Source organism: Poromitra crassiceps, assembly GCF_964638095.1.
Source record: "Poromitra crassiceps genome assembly, chromosome: 20".
In the NCBI taxonomy this organism is placed as follows: domain Eukaryota; kingdom Metazoa; phylum Chordata; class Actinopteri; order Beryciformes; family Melamphaidae; genus Poromitra; species Poromitra crassiceps.
The window spans coordinates 29,485,915-29,502,587 of record NC_139637.1 but is presented as its reverse complement, the minus strand read 5'-3'; the positions used below and the strand labels follow the sequence as shown (position 1 = coordinate 29,502,587).

At 43.1% G+C, this 16,673-nt stretch overlaps 1 protein-coding gene across 2 annotated transcripts in view; it reads right to left on the bottom strand.

Moving 5' to 3' along the window:
• Positions 1–651: 651 nt before the first annotated feature.
• Positions 652–16,673, bottom strand: part of LOC310794604 (serine/threonine-protein kinase 38) — a 41,620-nt gene continuing 25,598 nt past the window's right edge. For both annotated transcript variants that reach the window (XM_083656591.1, XM_083656592.1), the window contains exons 10-14: positions 13,844–13,961; positions 11,207–11,330; positions 7,749–7,844; positions 6,293–6,387; positions 652–6,192 (exon numbers count right to left, since the gene is read on the bottom strand). In XM_083656591.1, the coding sequence (XP_083512717.1) occupies positions 6,053–6,192; positions 6,293–6,387; positions 7,749–7,844; positions 11,207–11,330; positions 13,844–13,961 (573 nt within the window). In that variant the 3' untranslated portion in view covers positions 652–6,052. The remainder of the gene's footprint in view (positions 6,193–6,292; positions 6,388–7,748; positions 7,845–11,206; positions 11,331–13,843; positions 13,962–16,673) is intronic.

The following is a 16,673-nucleotide window of genomic DNA, read 5'->3' as shown; positions in this document are numbered from 1 at the left end:
CATTCAGGACAAGCTACAGTAAATAACTCACCTAACATTCAGGACAAGCTACAGTAAATAACTCACCTAACATTCAGGACAAGCTACAGTAAATAACTCACCTAACATTCAGGACAAGCTACAGTAAATAACTCACCTAACATTCAGGACAAGCTACAGTAAATAACTCACCTAACATTCAGGACAAGCTACAGTAAATAACTCACCTAACATTCAGGACAAGCTACAGTAAATAACTCACCTAACATTCAGGACAAGCTACAGTAAATAACTCACCTAACATTCAGGACAAGCTACAGTAAATAACTCACCTAACATTCAGGACAAGCTACAGTAAATAACTCACCTAACATTCAGGACAAGCTACAGTAAATAACTCACCTAACATTCAGGACAAGCTACAGTAAATAACTCAGCTAACATTCAGGACAAGCTACAGTAAATAACTCACCTAACATTCAGGACAAGCTACAGTAAATAACTCACCTAACAATCAGGACAAGCTACAGTAAATAACTCACCTAACAATCAGGACAAGCTACAGTAAATAACTCACCTAACATTCAGGACAAGCTACAGTAAATAACTCACCTAACAATCAGGACAAGCTACAGTAAATAACTCACCACTCAGCTTGCCAACTTCAAAAGAGCTTCATTATGAAGAAGAGTGAAAACAGTCAGCAGTCACAGCGAGCAGCCAAACTCAGAACCATGGTAGCAGAGAAAGTGGTCTTGTACAGGTGACAAGATGGAAAAGACTTGAACATCCACATACAGTTCTCTTATGAACCTTAAGAAGCTGAGCTACCATTCGCTCAAAAGTTCTACATGTGGACACAACACACGTGCACTTATTCATTGTCAAAGCAGAAAAAACAAGTCACCCGCCGCAAAATGTTAAATAGCCCACATTAACTCAATGCCCTTTTCAATGTCGGTTCCTAGATAATGTATAGATAGATAATGTATGTATGTACCATAATGGTACATGGGACACAAGCATAGCGCATACAGACACAATGGGGGTGACACTTGTATTAAAAACCATCTTGGAGCAGTGTACAGGCTATCAAACAATCTGACTTTACATCATGTTTACTAAGCATGATTGCTCCTCAGCAGCAGTTCTACAGACAGAGATTAACAAAGAAAAGGTAGACCAGGTAGTCGTCCTCCTCTGGAACTTGATCAAAGCAATCAGCAGGATGACTTCAACATCAAGTCCAATCCAAAAAGGTGCCACAGAAAACTCCTTCCTCGCCTTGTGCATCAGAAACATCTACACACCAGCTGTTATTGTACACAGACAGACCCCCTATAATAAAGAAAAGCCTTCAGACATATAGGTGTCAGAAAAGAACAGCACCTGCCAGGCTGGTCCAGGCTACATTCAAACAGCATTTTGGAATTATTGTGGCATAAAAAAAAAAAAAACATTCTCTATAGACCTCCATTTACATTCATTTTAATGTCAGCATTTGGGATATTGTGTTTGCTGGAAAAGCTGGGCACTGTGGTTAATGCAGTGTTTCCCCTATATGCATACCGGTATTATGAAATATGACCTCTGCTGCTGAATTTATGTATTTTTATGAGCGGCGAGAAGAGACTTTAACGTGACATTATTTTTGCACTACGATCACTTCCAGCTAAAACATAAACCAGAGACTTTGCGCTTACCTGACAACACACAGGTGTAGGGAGCACGCCTGGGGCACATCATGGGACACGTTGGGAGGCAAATTGGAGGCTCCAATATTAAAAGTTGCTTAAAGGGTTCCCCTAAAAAAAATCAAGCACTAAATTGTGTTATTTTGCCTCTGCATTGAAACATTTTCCGCTGGACTGTCAATATGAAAAAAAAGAAAAAGTTATTTTGAAAAGCCGGCTTGGCAGGCTAGAAAGTGGTACATCCCTATAGTACTTAGGCCTGCAGAGCCCTTCTGGTGCTGGCAGAGACATGGAAACCTCCCCTGCTGGGGGCGCTTTAAGACAAAACGTGAGAAAAAAAAACGTTTTGAAAGCACGCATGCTTCACCTCCGCTGCTTTCACTCCATCCCACAGGAAACACTAAGTTAATGTACTGAGGATCTCCTGGAAAAGGGACATTCTGAGTGACAGACACAGAACCTACAAGTGGAATTTTGGACAAACGAAGCAAATCAGGACTCACTCCAGCTGATACTGAGTGAAGACACCAACAGAAAGCCCTTGACCTCTGACCTCTGGAAATCAAAAGCTGCTCTGAAGGTTGCACTTGTCTATGGTTTTCTTTCTTTGTAACAGCAGGTGTTTAACTAGCAGACCTTTAAGACAAGGTAGCAGAGAACAGCTGTTCATGCTTTTCCTCTCATGCTTACATCAATGTTCTTGTCTGCTTATATACTCGCTTCCTCCATGAGGCTGCTTTTGTCTCCGAGAATCAGATGAAAACTCCAACTAAAAATGGTTAGAGTAGATATGCATACAGACATATGCAAACCAATCATTGATATTGGCTATTTATTAAATGTCAGATGTCGGCAATCAGTAAACGCTGCAGTGACATTTTATTTATTATTAAATTGTTGAATCAAGGTTATTTTTTCTTCTTATTGTTCATTTTAAGGTCTATTATATCCCAGAATTCAACCCTGCCATTGGATATATTCGGGTGGGTCACCCTGACTTAAGAATTTCATTAGCTCCACTTTCATTGTGGAGTTTATTATTATTATTTATTTCCCCCTCTGCAACAGGTGCTAGAGGTATCCTAAAAGAAGTGGGCCATTATCAAATTAAAAGGAATAATTTAAATTTCTGGTGTCTAAAAGGTCACCTGTTCCACAATGGGTCATTCTCAAATGGTGATTCTCTTGCAATTAACACAGATCTGCACAAATCAATCTATAAAACTACTCAACTATTAAATGTTATATAAGAAATGACCTTACACAGAGACAAATGGTAGAAACATCCTCAGAATCGTTTGTTTTTGCATGTTAATTAGGGGTGTCATGATCTAAATTCTAAATCATTGTTGATCATTGCATTTTCTTTTTCCGATTTTCTGAAAATTCGTCTAAAATTTGTGATACATTTGGATGGAAACCCAACTTGAGAGGACAATATTTTGACTGGACGTTGTTGACTTGTGTTTGGGAGCCCTGAACCTGCCTGCTGGAAGAGAAGTGGAGGCAGATCCTACATTCACAAAGGAGCAGACTCCGGCATCTCTGTGGATGAGCTCCACATGACATAGAAATGGTAAATACATACTTTCTTGTTTGTGCAGTGATCAACACAAAAAATATTTTCTCTACAAAAAAAAGGAAAATAAATAAATAGTAAAATGTGAGGCAATGAGCACTTTGCAATAATACCATCACCTGACCAACACTGCCCATGCATCCGTCTCAACGTCAGAAAAAGCCCTGAACTACAAAGCACGCGGAACATTTGCATAATCCAAAATGACTGCAGCCCAGCAGGGGGCAGTATAACATGCTACCCCACCATCAGTGTTCTGTCCCCGGTCTGCCCGTTGCCTTGTGCTTATCTACATTTTCCCTCTGGGTACGCGAACACAGTTTTGTAGTTTTGTTTATAGAGCTCAACAGTCACGTCACGTGACATTGTGATGTCATCTTGGGTTCCAGAAGAGAATTTCACCATTCATTTTTCTCCATCACTTTTTTGGAAAATCAAAAACAAACAAAGCATTTGATTTGAAAAATTAGGAGGGGGGGGGGGGATGGGGTTGCGCTGGGTAGAAGAGTGTGTACATATTATATCGTAAGAGTGAAGAAACTACTCATCCCATAATCCATTCCGGCATTTCTGGCCAATCAGATTTAGTGGATGATTGAGCGACAAAGCATTTCAGCCAATGGGACAGCTCTCTGAGCAGCAGTGGGCGGGACCAGCGGACCTAAACGGGGCCATTACAGCTATTAGCTCCATGGCTAACATCTACGTAGATAGACGCGTTTCCGTGCACTGATGTGAACGAATCGGGCAACAGATTTTTAAAACGGGTGCAGCGTGACTCATACGTTAATATATTTTCAGTCACTCAGTGGCGGTTTGAGCCCTTTACTCAGCAAGCTGTGACCTACGTTCGTACTAGCCTAGTCAGAGATATTTCAATAGTGCCCTAACCCTAACCCCACCACGGTCATACAGCGAGCTCCACCAATCAAAGACGTCGATATTCCACTTTAGAATTGCGGGTAGTGTAGTAGCATATTTCTCCATGACATTGAATAAAAAATGTTTAAAAATAAACAAGGATATCATCATACAGATTTGTGGCTTCTACAGGAACATACCATTGTTTCACAACTAGCTTGTCCATGCTAAGTCTAGCATGGGTGCTTATGACATTAAGGGTAATAATAAAAATGTCATTGCAGAATATGAACGGGGAAATACTCTTCCGGAACCAAGGTGTCACATGACGGTCAAGCTCTATTGTTCCATAAACAAGTCAAGTTGTACCGTGAGAAACATTGATGTACCATATAGCAGTGTTTCTCAACTGGTGGGTCGGGACACAAAAGTGGGTCGCAGGGCCGTTTTGAGTGGGTCGCGGATGTGTGCATGTGGAAAAAAGTTCTACTTATCGAGGATGCTGGCGTGCGCAGCCGAAATTACTGTCTTTCAGAGGCTGTAGGGGGCTAATTTCTAAAGCCAGAGTGAAGGTACTGGTACAAGATGACACTAGAAGACCTTAAGGCATCCATTGGTACCAACATGCCATGCTAGCTTGTTGCAAAGGGGGCTAAATTATGCTACAAAGTTAGGCTAAATTCTGAAAATTGGGTCATGACTTAATGAAGGAAAAATGTGGGCCGTGAGGCTAGACCAGTTGAGAACCACTGCTATATAGGTACTGATGTCATTATTTCTGAGAGTGTAGGTGTACTCCGCCTTCTCAGTTCCTATCTATAGATAACCTCATCTCATCTCCAACATGTATTTAAGCCACATTGGTTCATGTATCCTCTATTTGGTGAACTGAAATGGTGTTCAACGGCTGCAGCAAGCAAATTCTTGGCATTTATATGTACATTTATATGGCTAAAAGACGGATGCATAGTTAAAAATTGAAGCCGTGCGTATTTCCAAAGTGGCGGCTCCGATCTAGCTCTGTCGATGTGCAGCAGGCCGCATTGAAGTCAATGGCTGCACATCTGATCAAAACAATTAAAACCAATGAAAAACAAGCGAATGGGAGGAATAATGAATGTAAAAACAGGCCGGGGAGGGCTGGGCACAGGCTGGCTCACATCGTCTTTGGTTCGGAGCTAGCCTGATAAAAACAGGCAAACTCGGGCCAAACCAACAGCATTTAAGAGGTGCTCTTGTAGGAAAGAACATTCAAAACATTTGGACAGGATCCCTGAAGAGAACTCAATACCAACATCATGTATCAATTGAGTGAAGAACAATGTGGTCCTGGTTGGAAGAAGAGCCCTTTGTAAAACAGCAAGCCATGCTGGGTTCTAGATGTTTGCTGGTCCAGCCGCCTCGTGTCAAACTGGTGGTTTATGGAGAGGAAGGGTGACAGATGCTGGTATTTGGAGTCAAAGTTAAGAAAATCCTAACGTGGTCCACTGGTGTCAAAGACGGGTATGAAGAAGCACAATCACTTAATTCATAAGTTTGGACAAGTTAGACCATAGAGTGTAGAGTCAACCTTAGAGGAGTCTGACTGAAGAGCTGCTAGAAACCAAGGCAGCATTCCTCTTTGCTGGTGGTGGATTCCCCTCTTGATTCACACAAACTCTAAATGCTGTGATGTGATGGAGATTGCAACATAAGAAAAAATGGAGCCCTGTTCTTCACTTGCTTTGTAAATGCCTGGGGGAAGGAATCTCCACATGGCCTCTGTGACAAGAAGCCACTTCAGCAGGATAGAGAACAGGCACAAATCTCCATTTTGTAGGATGGAGTGGGGCATCTACTCATTGCTACCCATTTAGTGGTGAAGTTCTCCAGAGAGGCGGGGTTTGGAGGAGGGCGTCTTCAGGGGTCACGGTGAGGGGTCAGGGGTCACGGTGATTCCTCATCTCTTCCCCGACTTCATGTAGGACGGGATGGCCCCTCGAGCCGTGAGGCCTTCAAAGCGCTTGTAGGTGTAGTTGATGAAGACCCAGTCCTTGTTCTTCAAGTCCACCTCGGTCTGGTTCGACACTACCGGGGCAGCTAGAAAGGAATGATGTCATTGTTAAAATCACAGGACAAGATGATGGTAAAATATGAACTGACATCTGCTGACTGATGAATGAAAAAAAAGGCTGCATACCTGTTGGTTGGAGGATATCTGAATCAGGAAACTCATCAAAGTTGGACGTATCGTCGATGCTTTTGATCTCTATGGGAATGGCAGCAGGTCTCTCTCTGGCAGAACAGGGGAGTAGAGTTAGAGGAAAGCTTCAGACAGGTTGGTAAGTCAACAATGATTCTTCTGCATCTTCACATTTCAGAAAGCCAACCAATTTAAGACCAAATCAACCAAAATTGAGACAAAAAGTTGCCAAAACCAGCCTTTTTCCTGACTGAAGACAGTTCAGTCAGAGAAGTCAAACTTCTCTGATTCCAGCTTCTAAAATGTGAATGTTTTCTGGTTTCTTTACTCCTCTGACGGTAAACTGAATATCTTTGGATTGTGGACAAAACAAGAGATTTGAGGATGTCATATTGGGCTTTATGAAACACTAATCCACATTTTATAGACCAAACAACTAATCGATTAGTGGAGAAAATAATTGACAATGAAAATAATCGTTGGTTGCAGCCCTGCATGATTCATCAGTTAATTTTGGTTGTGAGGGATCTCAATGCTTTTGTGAGAAATAGTGAGAGCTTATCATTAAGTTGAATAAGTGATGCATCATCCACACCTGATATGGTCATAGTCCAGCCCCTCACCTGATATGGTCATAGTCCAGCCCCTCACCTGATATGGTCATAGTCCACCCCCTCACCTGATATGGTCATAGTCCAGCCCCTTATGACCCCCTCACCTGATATGGTCATTAGAGCTGGGTATTGGTTCAAATTTCAAGAATCGATTCTATTCCGATTCACAAGGTTGCGAATCGATTAATTTCGATTCGATTTGATTCCGATTCGATCGATCTCAATATGTTTCAAAATGTTTTTTGATCTGTACCCTGAATTACATGTCCAGTTATGTAACACAGGGGTTCCCAACCAGCCAAGTAGATACACGGGGAAAAAAAGTTGCAGACCTGTTAGTACCCTATTTTAATGGTTTTAGTTACACATATATTTACTCACCAGGTGGTGACAAAGGGTAACAGCCTTTTCATCTGTCAATAAAGACACTTTCACAATTATGCACAGTGATTTGATTTCAGCCTATATAATTTCTAAAAGTAGATATTAATGATCAAACATTTCCATTCATGTAGCCTACAGTATTTATGTTTTTGTTTCAACTACAAACATAAATAAACATCAACTTGAAACTATGTTTCAACTACCACACACACAGCATAATATTTTAGCCTGTTTATTAATTATTATTTTTTATTATTATTATTTATTTATTTTTAAATCGATCTCTGGACATATGAATCGATAATCAAGGATTAAAATAAAAATCAATTAAAAATCGGAGAATCGATTTTTTTAACCCAGCCCTAATGGTCATAGTCCACTCCATCACCTGATATGGTCATAGTCCAGCCCCTTATGACCGCCTCACCTGATATGGTCATAGTCCACCCCCTCACCTGATATGGTCATAGTCCACCCCCTCAAAGAAGGCGTTGGATTTGATCTCCTCCACGCTGGTGGCACCGATCCTGTGCTCCTCCTCACAGCAGAATCTACACAGCACATAACCTCAGGTCACTGGCTAGGATATACATTATAAGGGTGTATTCACACATGTCTCGTTTGGAGTTCTCCGAAACAGGGAGTGTTTTCCCCCTTGGTGCGGTTCGTTTGGGGGAGTGTGAACACAACAATCGCACCCGGATGCGGGACAAAACAAGCGGACCGAGATCGCCAAGAAAGGGTGGTCTCGGTCCGCTTCCAAACGAACTCTGGTGCGGTTCATTTGTGGTGAGAACATGATCCGACACAACTGCAGGAAACAGTGTGAATTTTTGGATAAACCAGCTGCAGTAGTCAGCTGCTCTGTCCTTAACACGTTCACTGCCAATGACGAGTTGAGTCGTCAAAAAAAATCCAACGGTTGACTGCCAATGACGAGTTGAGTCGACGGTGGGACGTGGATCAACGCCCCCCACGTCTCCTATAAAAATATTGGAGCCACCGAACGTGTACAACCCATTCCACCGACCCACTAAGTGGCGACAGTGCTCTCCAGACTAGAAAAAGCCGAGCCAAAACTGCAGGGGAACGCGCGAGGAAACCATTATCATACTGTAAAATGGATTGGCGAAAACGCTTTGGCTTTCGCGCATTATCGCGCTGGGAGCTGGCGGTGGGGGATTGCAAATTTGCATAATAGATTATGCGTGCAACACACTTTGAAACACCGCAGAAAGCCCACAATCGCACGCAGCTTCATTGTACAACCGAAACGACTCATGCAGACTCGCCCAAAGAGCAGCCGCCAGCAGCCAGGCAGCACAGACAGGCAGAGCCTCGCTTGTGACAAACGCTGCAAAGCCACTAGAGACACACCCACGGAGGGAGGAGTTTGAAGGAGAGGGGGGTTTCCTGCTGCTATGGAGGAAATTACTGTTCAAAACTATTGTTTAGATGTCTGATGTCTTACGCCAAAAATAAATGGTTAAAGTGACTGTTCTATCGAATTTCACAAAAAGCCATTTATCTCAGAATAAATTTTCAGACGCTGAAACCATGCTGTATTCTACTGCTAATGCCTACATAACTACTAACTCTACAAACTAACTCTTTTAGACAGAGAAAGCACACATTCTATTAGTTCTTTTGAGATCATTTGTGTTCACAAAATCTTAGCAGAAAAGAATCCTCGGCTCTTGAAAGATGAGCCAGAATCCTCAAAAAAAAAATCCTTGGCAGAACCTACCTACAGTATTGAAAAAACGGCTGGCAGTGAATGTGTTAATGGCCTGAAGAACGAGCATTTTTCTCGGTTAACACATTGAGTGCCAGCCATTTTTTCAATCCTGTAGGTAAGTTGTGCCAGGTTTTTTTTTGAGGATTCTGGCTCATTTTACAACAGCCGAGGATTCTTTTCTGTTAAGACTTCGTGAACACCAATCATCTAAAAATAACTAATAGAATGTGTGCTTTCTCTGTCTAAAAGAGTTAGTTTGCAGAGTTAGTAGTTATGTAGATATTAGCCGTTGAGTACAGCATGGTTTTAGCGTATGAGACAGCAAGCTGAGATAATCGCAGTTTTGTGAAATTCAATCAAACAGCAGAACAGTCACCTGCCTGTGATTGTGGGTGCCCTTGGGCGAGACTGTATACTGTATTGTGTGTGTGTGTGTGTGTGTGTGTGTGTTCGCGCGTTGCTCCGCGGCTCTGGGGGGAGGGGATCTCTGTCCGTTCTTTGCCCCCGCGGCGTGTCTGTCTCCCGCTCTGTGTTCTCTCTCTCTCTCTCTCTCTCTCTCTCTCTCTCTCTCTCTCTCTCTCTCTCTCTCTCTCTCTCTCTCTCTCTCTCTCTCTCTCTCTCTCTCTCTCTCTCTCTCTCTCGGGACTGGGGGGAGGGGGAGAGAGAGGGAGAGAGTGTGTGTGTGTCTCCGGGCTCCTCCCTCCGTCTGTGCTGCGGGGGAAGGATTCTCCGCGGCCGTCTGGACTGTAAAAACTGTTTCTTGAGGTTTGAGTAAGCTTTTGCGATTCTGGTCTTATTTATGCGCGGGGGTGCTCGAGTGTGTGTGTGTGCGCGCGCGTGTGTGTGTGTGTGTGTGTGTGTGTGTGTGTGTGTGTGTGATCGAGGGAGTTTTCGCCGAGCTGCTTCCTTGAAAATTACACTGTGGCTTTCTCCAGCGCGCTGGCTGGCTGCTCTGGCTGTGGCTGGCTGTGGCTTCTCTCTGTCTTGGGAGAGAACTGTCGCCACTTAGTGGTCGGTAAAATAGATTATACACATTCTCTTCCTCCCAATAGTGATATAGAAGACGTAAAAGGAGTTGATTGATGTCCCACCGTCAAAAAAAAAAATTGTTTATGTAAGACGAGATAGCTCGTCTATGGCACTTAACCGTTGGATTATGTAAGACGAGATATCTCGGCTATGGCACTCAACGTGTTAAAAACAACATATTTATTTTTCAGATCCTGTTTTGGCAACTTATGAAACTAGCATTTGCATGGATAAACTTTAGGGGATTTTTGCATGATTGCATCAGCAGTTTGAACTCGACCAACTTACCTCTGGTGACTCTGGTCTCCATTATGATCAATGAAAACAAGTTGTGGTCATGCAGCGTGCAATCTGGGAACCCATCGGTTAAACAAACAAACAAACAAACAAACAAAAAAATGTCTAACCTCTGGGGGCAGGGTCGTTTCATGTGGGTGCAAACGGAACTCAAGAGGCTCCCGCTCTCTGCAAGCTCTGCTATTGGCTCCAACCGACCGGCTCTGACCATTTATGGATTTCCTTTCCGTTCCCTGCGTGTCGCTCTCAAATCTTTCCGTTGCTATGAAACAACAATAACAACTCTAGCTCGTTGTTAGTAGCAAGTAGCAACCTGCTACACGCTGAAAACGGTATGTTTTGACTAGACACCGGTCAGGTTCACTCCATTTTGATCGGGTAAAGCGCAGCATGCGAGCCTGCACCCGGCGAGCGCTGTTGCACACCTTTTCACGGAGCAACCTGAGAGATTTTCGATGCAAGTCGAAAGTCTGTCTCGAGAGATTATGCAGCGTGAGACAAAGAACTACATCTCCCATAATTCCTGGTGGCTTTCTGCCGGTTGTATTTGTGGCGGGAGCTATGTGATTGATAACAAGACGCACCTGGCCGGTGACACGCAGACAGGCGGCTGTTATTAATAATTATTGAGGAGCAGGAGTAGCATGGGTGGCTCGGGGCATCATAGCACCATAGGCATAGATGCTAGCTGTTAAATAGACAGACCATCAATAAATATGACAGCTTACAGACCCTGTTGTAACAAAGAATAATACATATAGCTATAAAACACCTTATAACCCCAGCTAACATCACTGATGACGCGTCCCAGCGCATGCTGTAGCATGTCTTTTAAACCTGAAGTCCTACCTGAGGATGAGATCTTTGGCCCTCTCTGAGATAGGCACTTCTGGTGGAAAGGTCAGCGTTTCCCTCCAGTTCATCACCTTCCTGTAGGTTTCCTGGGGCGTCTCCGAGCAAAACGGGGGGTAGCCTGGAGACACCAAACACCACGGCAAGCATGTCAAAAGAACAAGGTGAACACAGATGAGGGTTGTCATAAAACCCAGATGCTGAACTTTGATACTACATTTTGATACAAACATTTTTTTTATACAATTTTTTATACCAAGGCAAAAAATACTCTAATAGAGATCCAAAGCCATTTTATTTTCCATAGACATTTCGTAAAAAGCTTATGAAAATAGTTTTACTTGGTCAAACCAAGCGATTCAGCTATATTTAGACTGAGGAGAGACCATACAACATTTAACTCAGACCAACGCTTAAAAAAAATAGCGGATTAAATTAGGTCTCTGCTGGGACAATCAAAATTCATATTTGCATAGATGATGACTGCCAAATAAATGTTCAAAAGGAAAAGCGCGCACATCCACTCGGAGCTGCAGGTGCAGGACAACAATGGCAGTAACAAGTATCAAAAGAAGTGAAGTCCGCACACTGCATCCACTTAACTCAGTTTATTTGTTATAATGACGTTTCGGTCATGAGACCTTCATCATCTGATGAAGGTCATTATAACAAATAAACTGTGAGTTAAGTGGATGCAGTGTGCGGACTTCACTTCTTTTGATACTTGCCAAATAAATGTTGACATTTTTCTGTACAGCAGACCACATGTAAGTCCCACAGTTAAATATGTACGCAATTGTGCACGTTATGTTGAGTGTCCAGAAATAATTGGTAATAACATGAGTGAGTGAGTGTAAGCCACATCAAAACCAGCGCGCTCCAGCTGAGTGTTGCATATAAGGCTTACTCCTAGCTGCACCAGGGACGCGTTTCATTGCATTAATCACTGACATCGTTTCCTGCATTCAAAATCGATATCCTATCAAATTATTTGTATCAAATATTGACATGTAAATACTCAAACCAGAATCTGTTGTAGCCATTGCAGTTTCCTTTGTGTATGATTAGGATGTCTCATAGTAGCCTATGTGGACATGTCTATGTTGTTCACAGTGCAGTTATATCTTTAGGCTAACGCGCAAATTCCACTGAGTCCGGGTTCGGTCCGGCTGCGCTCCGGTACGGCTTCGGAGCAGATACGTTTCCACTCTAATCATTGTGTCAACTTCCACCAACTCCGCTGCGTTGCGTGTCTACTCCGTCCCAGCTCTGACGATCCGGAGCTCTCCGAAGCAGATATGCAAGGCTTCTATTTTTACCGGATGTCGGAGCAAAGCCGCAGCAAGTTCGCACAGATAAGGGTAGAGCGTGACAGGAAGTACGACACAGAAACAAAATAAAACATCCGGTGGTTTTCAGAATAAAACGCTCCGTGTTGACCCCAGATCGTATTTCACATAATCACATCAACATAACGTCACAATGGGCGGAGCCAGGCCTGGAGTCAACAGGTCAGAGGTGCTTACAGCATTCAAGATCAAGCCAGAGGACAAACATGGATGAGGAAAAGTTCATTATTGAAGTGGAAAACCACAAAATAATATATGACACGACACATCCTTTTTACAAGGACAACACCGAGCAAGTGAATGCGCGCGATTTCACCGCGAGAACTTGTCGGTCTCGTCACTCAAGCTGTCTGGCGGAGCGCCGCCGTGACGTGCTCTGCACGCAGCCGGTTAGTGTTGGCGAAGCACGGAACACGGAGCAAAACCGGAGCACAGCCGCAACGCAATGCAAATGCACTCAGTGGAATCCCGGTGTAACGCTTATGCTACTACTTGAAGCGCCGGTTTGTAAAAATTTGCATTATGTAGCCTATGCAGTAATAAAATATTGTTATAGGTCAGCATAGTCGGAGCTGTAAGGTCATTCAGTCATGTTTAGGCTGTTAGGTTATAGGTCAGCATAGTGGGAGGTGTAAGGTCATTCAGTCATGTTTAGGCTGTTATAGGTTATAGGTCAGCATAGTGGGAGGTGTAAGGTCATTCAGTCATGTTTAGGCTGTTAGGTTATAGGTCAGTGTAGTGGGAGGTGTAAGGTCATTCAGTCATGTTTAGGCTGTTATAGGTTATAGGTCAGCATAGTGGGAGGTGTAAGGTCATTCAGTCATGTTTAGGCTGTTATAGGTTATAGGTCAGCATAGTGGGAGGTGTAAGGTCATTCAGTCATGTTTAGGCTGTTATAGGTTATAGGTCAGCATAGTGGGAGGTGTAAGGTCATTCAGTCATGTTTAGGCTGTTATAGGTTATAGGTCAGCGTAGTGGGAGGTGTAAGGTCATTCAGTCATGTTTAGGCTGTTAGGTTATAGGTCAGCGTAGTGGGAGGTGTAAGGTCATTCAGTCATGTTTAGGCTGTTAGGTTATAGGTCAGCGTAGTGGGAGCTGTAAGGTCATTCAGTCATGTTTAGGCTGTTAGGTTATAGGTCAGCGTAGTGGGAGGTGTAAGGTCATTCAGTAAGCTGTCTGGCTGCTTGAGATCTTAATGTTCCGGAAGCTTTTCCCTCCACACAGACTGGCTAGTGAGAGCACCGAGCCCCCTGGTGCTCATTTACAAATTAAGCACTGATCCTACCTATCAGCATCTCATACATGATGACGCCCAGGCTCCACCAATCACAGAGCTTGTTGTATCCGTTCTGCATGAAGACTTCTGGAGCGATGTAATCAGGTGTTCCCACTGTAGAGAAGGCCTGGTTTCAACAGAAGCAGAGGGGAGGATGGAGACACATTGGGGAACAGAAAGCTAAGTATTAGTATTAGAGGTAAAACTACAAAACACAGTGACATTGTCAATGTTTAACTGTCAAATACATTCTGGGAAAATCTGTGAATTGTAATGAAGAATAAAATGCCTATTAGGGGCATATCCAATGGGTATGCTGAGGCAAATAGTCTTCCTGGGGAAGGGGGGGGGACGAAATGCTTTACCAGATTTTTTTTTATTAATCTTTCAAGAATTTATAAGCATTGGCAGCTGTTATTGTTCTTTAGTGTCAGCCACTGTTGGCCATATCTCATGCTTTCAGATATGAACACCAAAATGGTCCCAACTAAGAGCCAATACAAACATGATGGAGGCTTATGTGTTACAAATAACATGGCATTTGTGGTGTTGGGCTAATGCATTACTGTAATCACATTACATTTGTCTGTAACGAGTAGTGTAAGGCATTACGGTTCCTAAAGCCAGTAATCACATTACAGTTACGAAATCAAACACTGTCATTACTTGCGTTACATAAATGTGTCAAGTATCAGCAGGATCTGGATTGAATCTGCTGGATTATGGAAAAAACATCAAACGTGCTGTGCTTTTTCATGCACGATTGCGCAACAACACAACAACAGCTGACTGTAAAAAGCCGTTAATTGCTAGAATGGATGGGCTGGAGGGACGGGGAGTGATGATTGGTTAGGTTTAGGCATGAGGAGTGACGTTTCGTTGGTTCAGGCCAATCAGAGGCAGAGTCATCCCTTCGGCCGATCCATTGTACCACCAACTTTCCTATGAGTTCGAGGCAGATGGGGGGAAAACGGCAGTGTGGTCTACAACTTTTGAGGGGTGGAGATGTGCACGACTTCACATCACAGGCGATGTTGCGGAGTCACACACAAGTAATCTAACGAGGAGTGGAGCCGCAAATTACTTTCTCCAGGGAGTAATTAAGTAAAGTAAGGGCTTACTTTTTTAAGCCATGTGTAATAGATTACTTTTTTGAGTAACGACCCCAACACTGCTGTCTGGACGTCATGGTGGACATATATATTACAGACATTTCACAACCTCCAATGCAATCATTTATCAGGCTGCTGTGTCATCATTTATGAATCAAATGCACTTCAATCCATTTTGTCGCTAATTTCTCTATCAACATTTTCAACTCAAGTGCTTGTAAAAACCTGCGATAGAGGAAATTTGAAAGAAATGTGCTGTTTACATTCAGCTTTAGCGGTGTAACGATATGTTTGAACAATGATACGATATGTATCACGATACTGTACAATGTTGTGAGACCATACACGGACGATATTGGCTCATTTAGAGTGATACAATACGATACGATTCAATGACTTTAAATCAATTGAGTAACTTTTTATTGCCAAAAATAGAGGCCTTGCATGGAATGTTTGTGTAGTTCTATAGTATTTCTTCCAGTGGCTGCCTGTAACCATTGGTAACAACTTTCAAAAAGAAAATGCCTAATTTCTATGCAGTAGGTAAAACACTGAAAAGCATGATATTACTATTCTACTGTGACTTTACAATAGCCAGTAATAAGACACCACATGATGTTATGATGCTTTTGTGGATATATTTCTCATATATCAACACATACAGTAGCAAACATCGTCTGTTGCATTGCCATGTACAAGAAAAGGTTGCTAGGTTGCGGGTAGTCTCTCCCCAGACTTAAATATTATGTTGAATCGCTGCACTCCGCATACTACATGAGTGAGTCTGTGCCACTTCACAGCCACTGCTGGTTTTTGAAGGCGGGTTGAAATTGAATGAGTGACAGATCATAGCACCGATGAGAGAGCAGTTTGAAAAATGGCCTGCGCCTCCCGTGTCATCTGATGGCAACTAGTCGTTACTGATTGGACGGTGAAGGCATGTCCCACCCTACTCTGCCTCTGATTGGGTGGGGTTTAGGCACGGGGAGGTTGGGTTACTGTAAGCATGAGGAGTGATGATTGGCTGGGTTTAGGTATGATGGTTAAGGTAATTGGTTAGGGTTAGGGGAAAATATCAGGGTAGGACAATCAAAGGCAGAGTAGGGCGGGACATGACCTCGGCAACATGGAAAAAATATCGATACGTACTGTATGTTACGTTTCAACTAGGGGTGCATCGATCGATCGGCACGCAATCTGTATCGGCCGATTTTGACCTCAAATATGTGATCTGCTGCTGCAGATATTTCTTTATTGTCGCCGATCGCATAGCCGATCATGCTGCGCGTGAGAAACATGAGGCAGCCCATTTTCATGTCTTCAATGTCCATCGTTTAACTTTAATATTGTGCTCTAACGTTTATATCATTGTGTTGCAAAGCACACGCTTTGCTTTCGTCAGCCGTACTTTCCGTACTATAAGGCGCAGCAGCTAAATTGAATGATTGTTACAAGCCGCACTGGACTAAGCCGCAGGTGTTTTAATGTTTAAAACTGGTCAGGAGGAGGCGTAGCGCCTGCCTGTAACAGAGATCTCCGTGTCTTATCAGCGGAGACCGTTTTGAGTCCGATGAACAAATCAATCAAAAACACTTCACTACGTCCAACATAGGCTACAAGATTCATTTCATTCCATTGAATTTGGCAGCGCGGACGAAACATGGGTGGAACGAAACATGCAAATTACATGTTTTGCATCCTCATCGTCGTAACACAGCCAGTTCTCC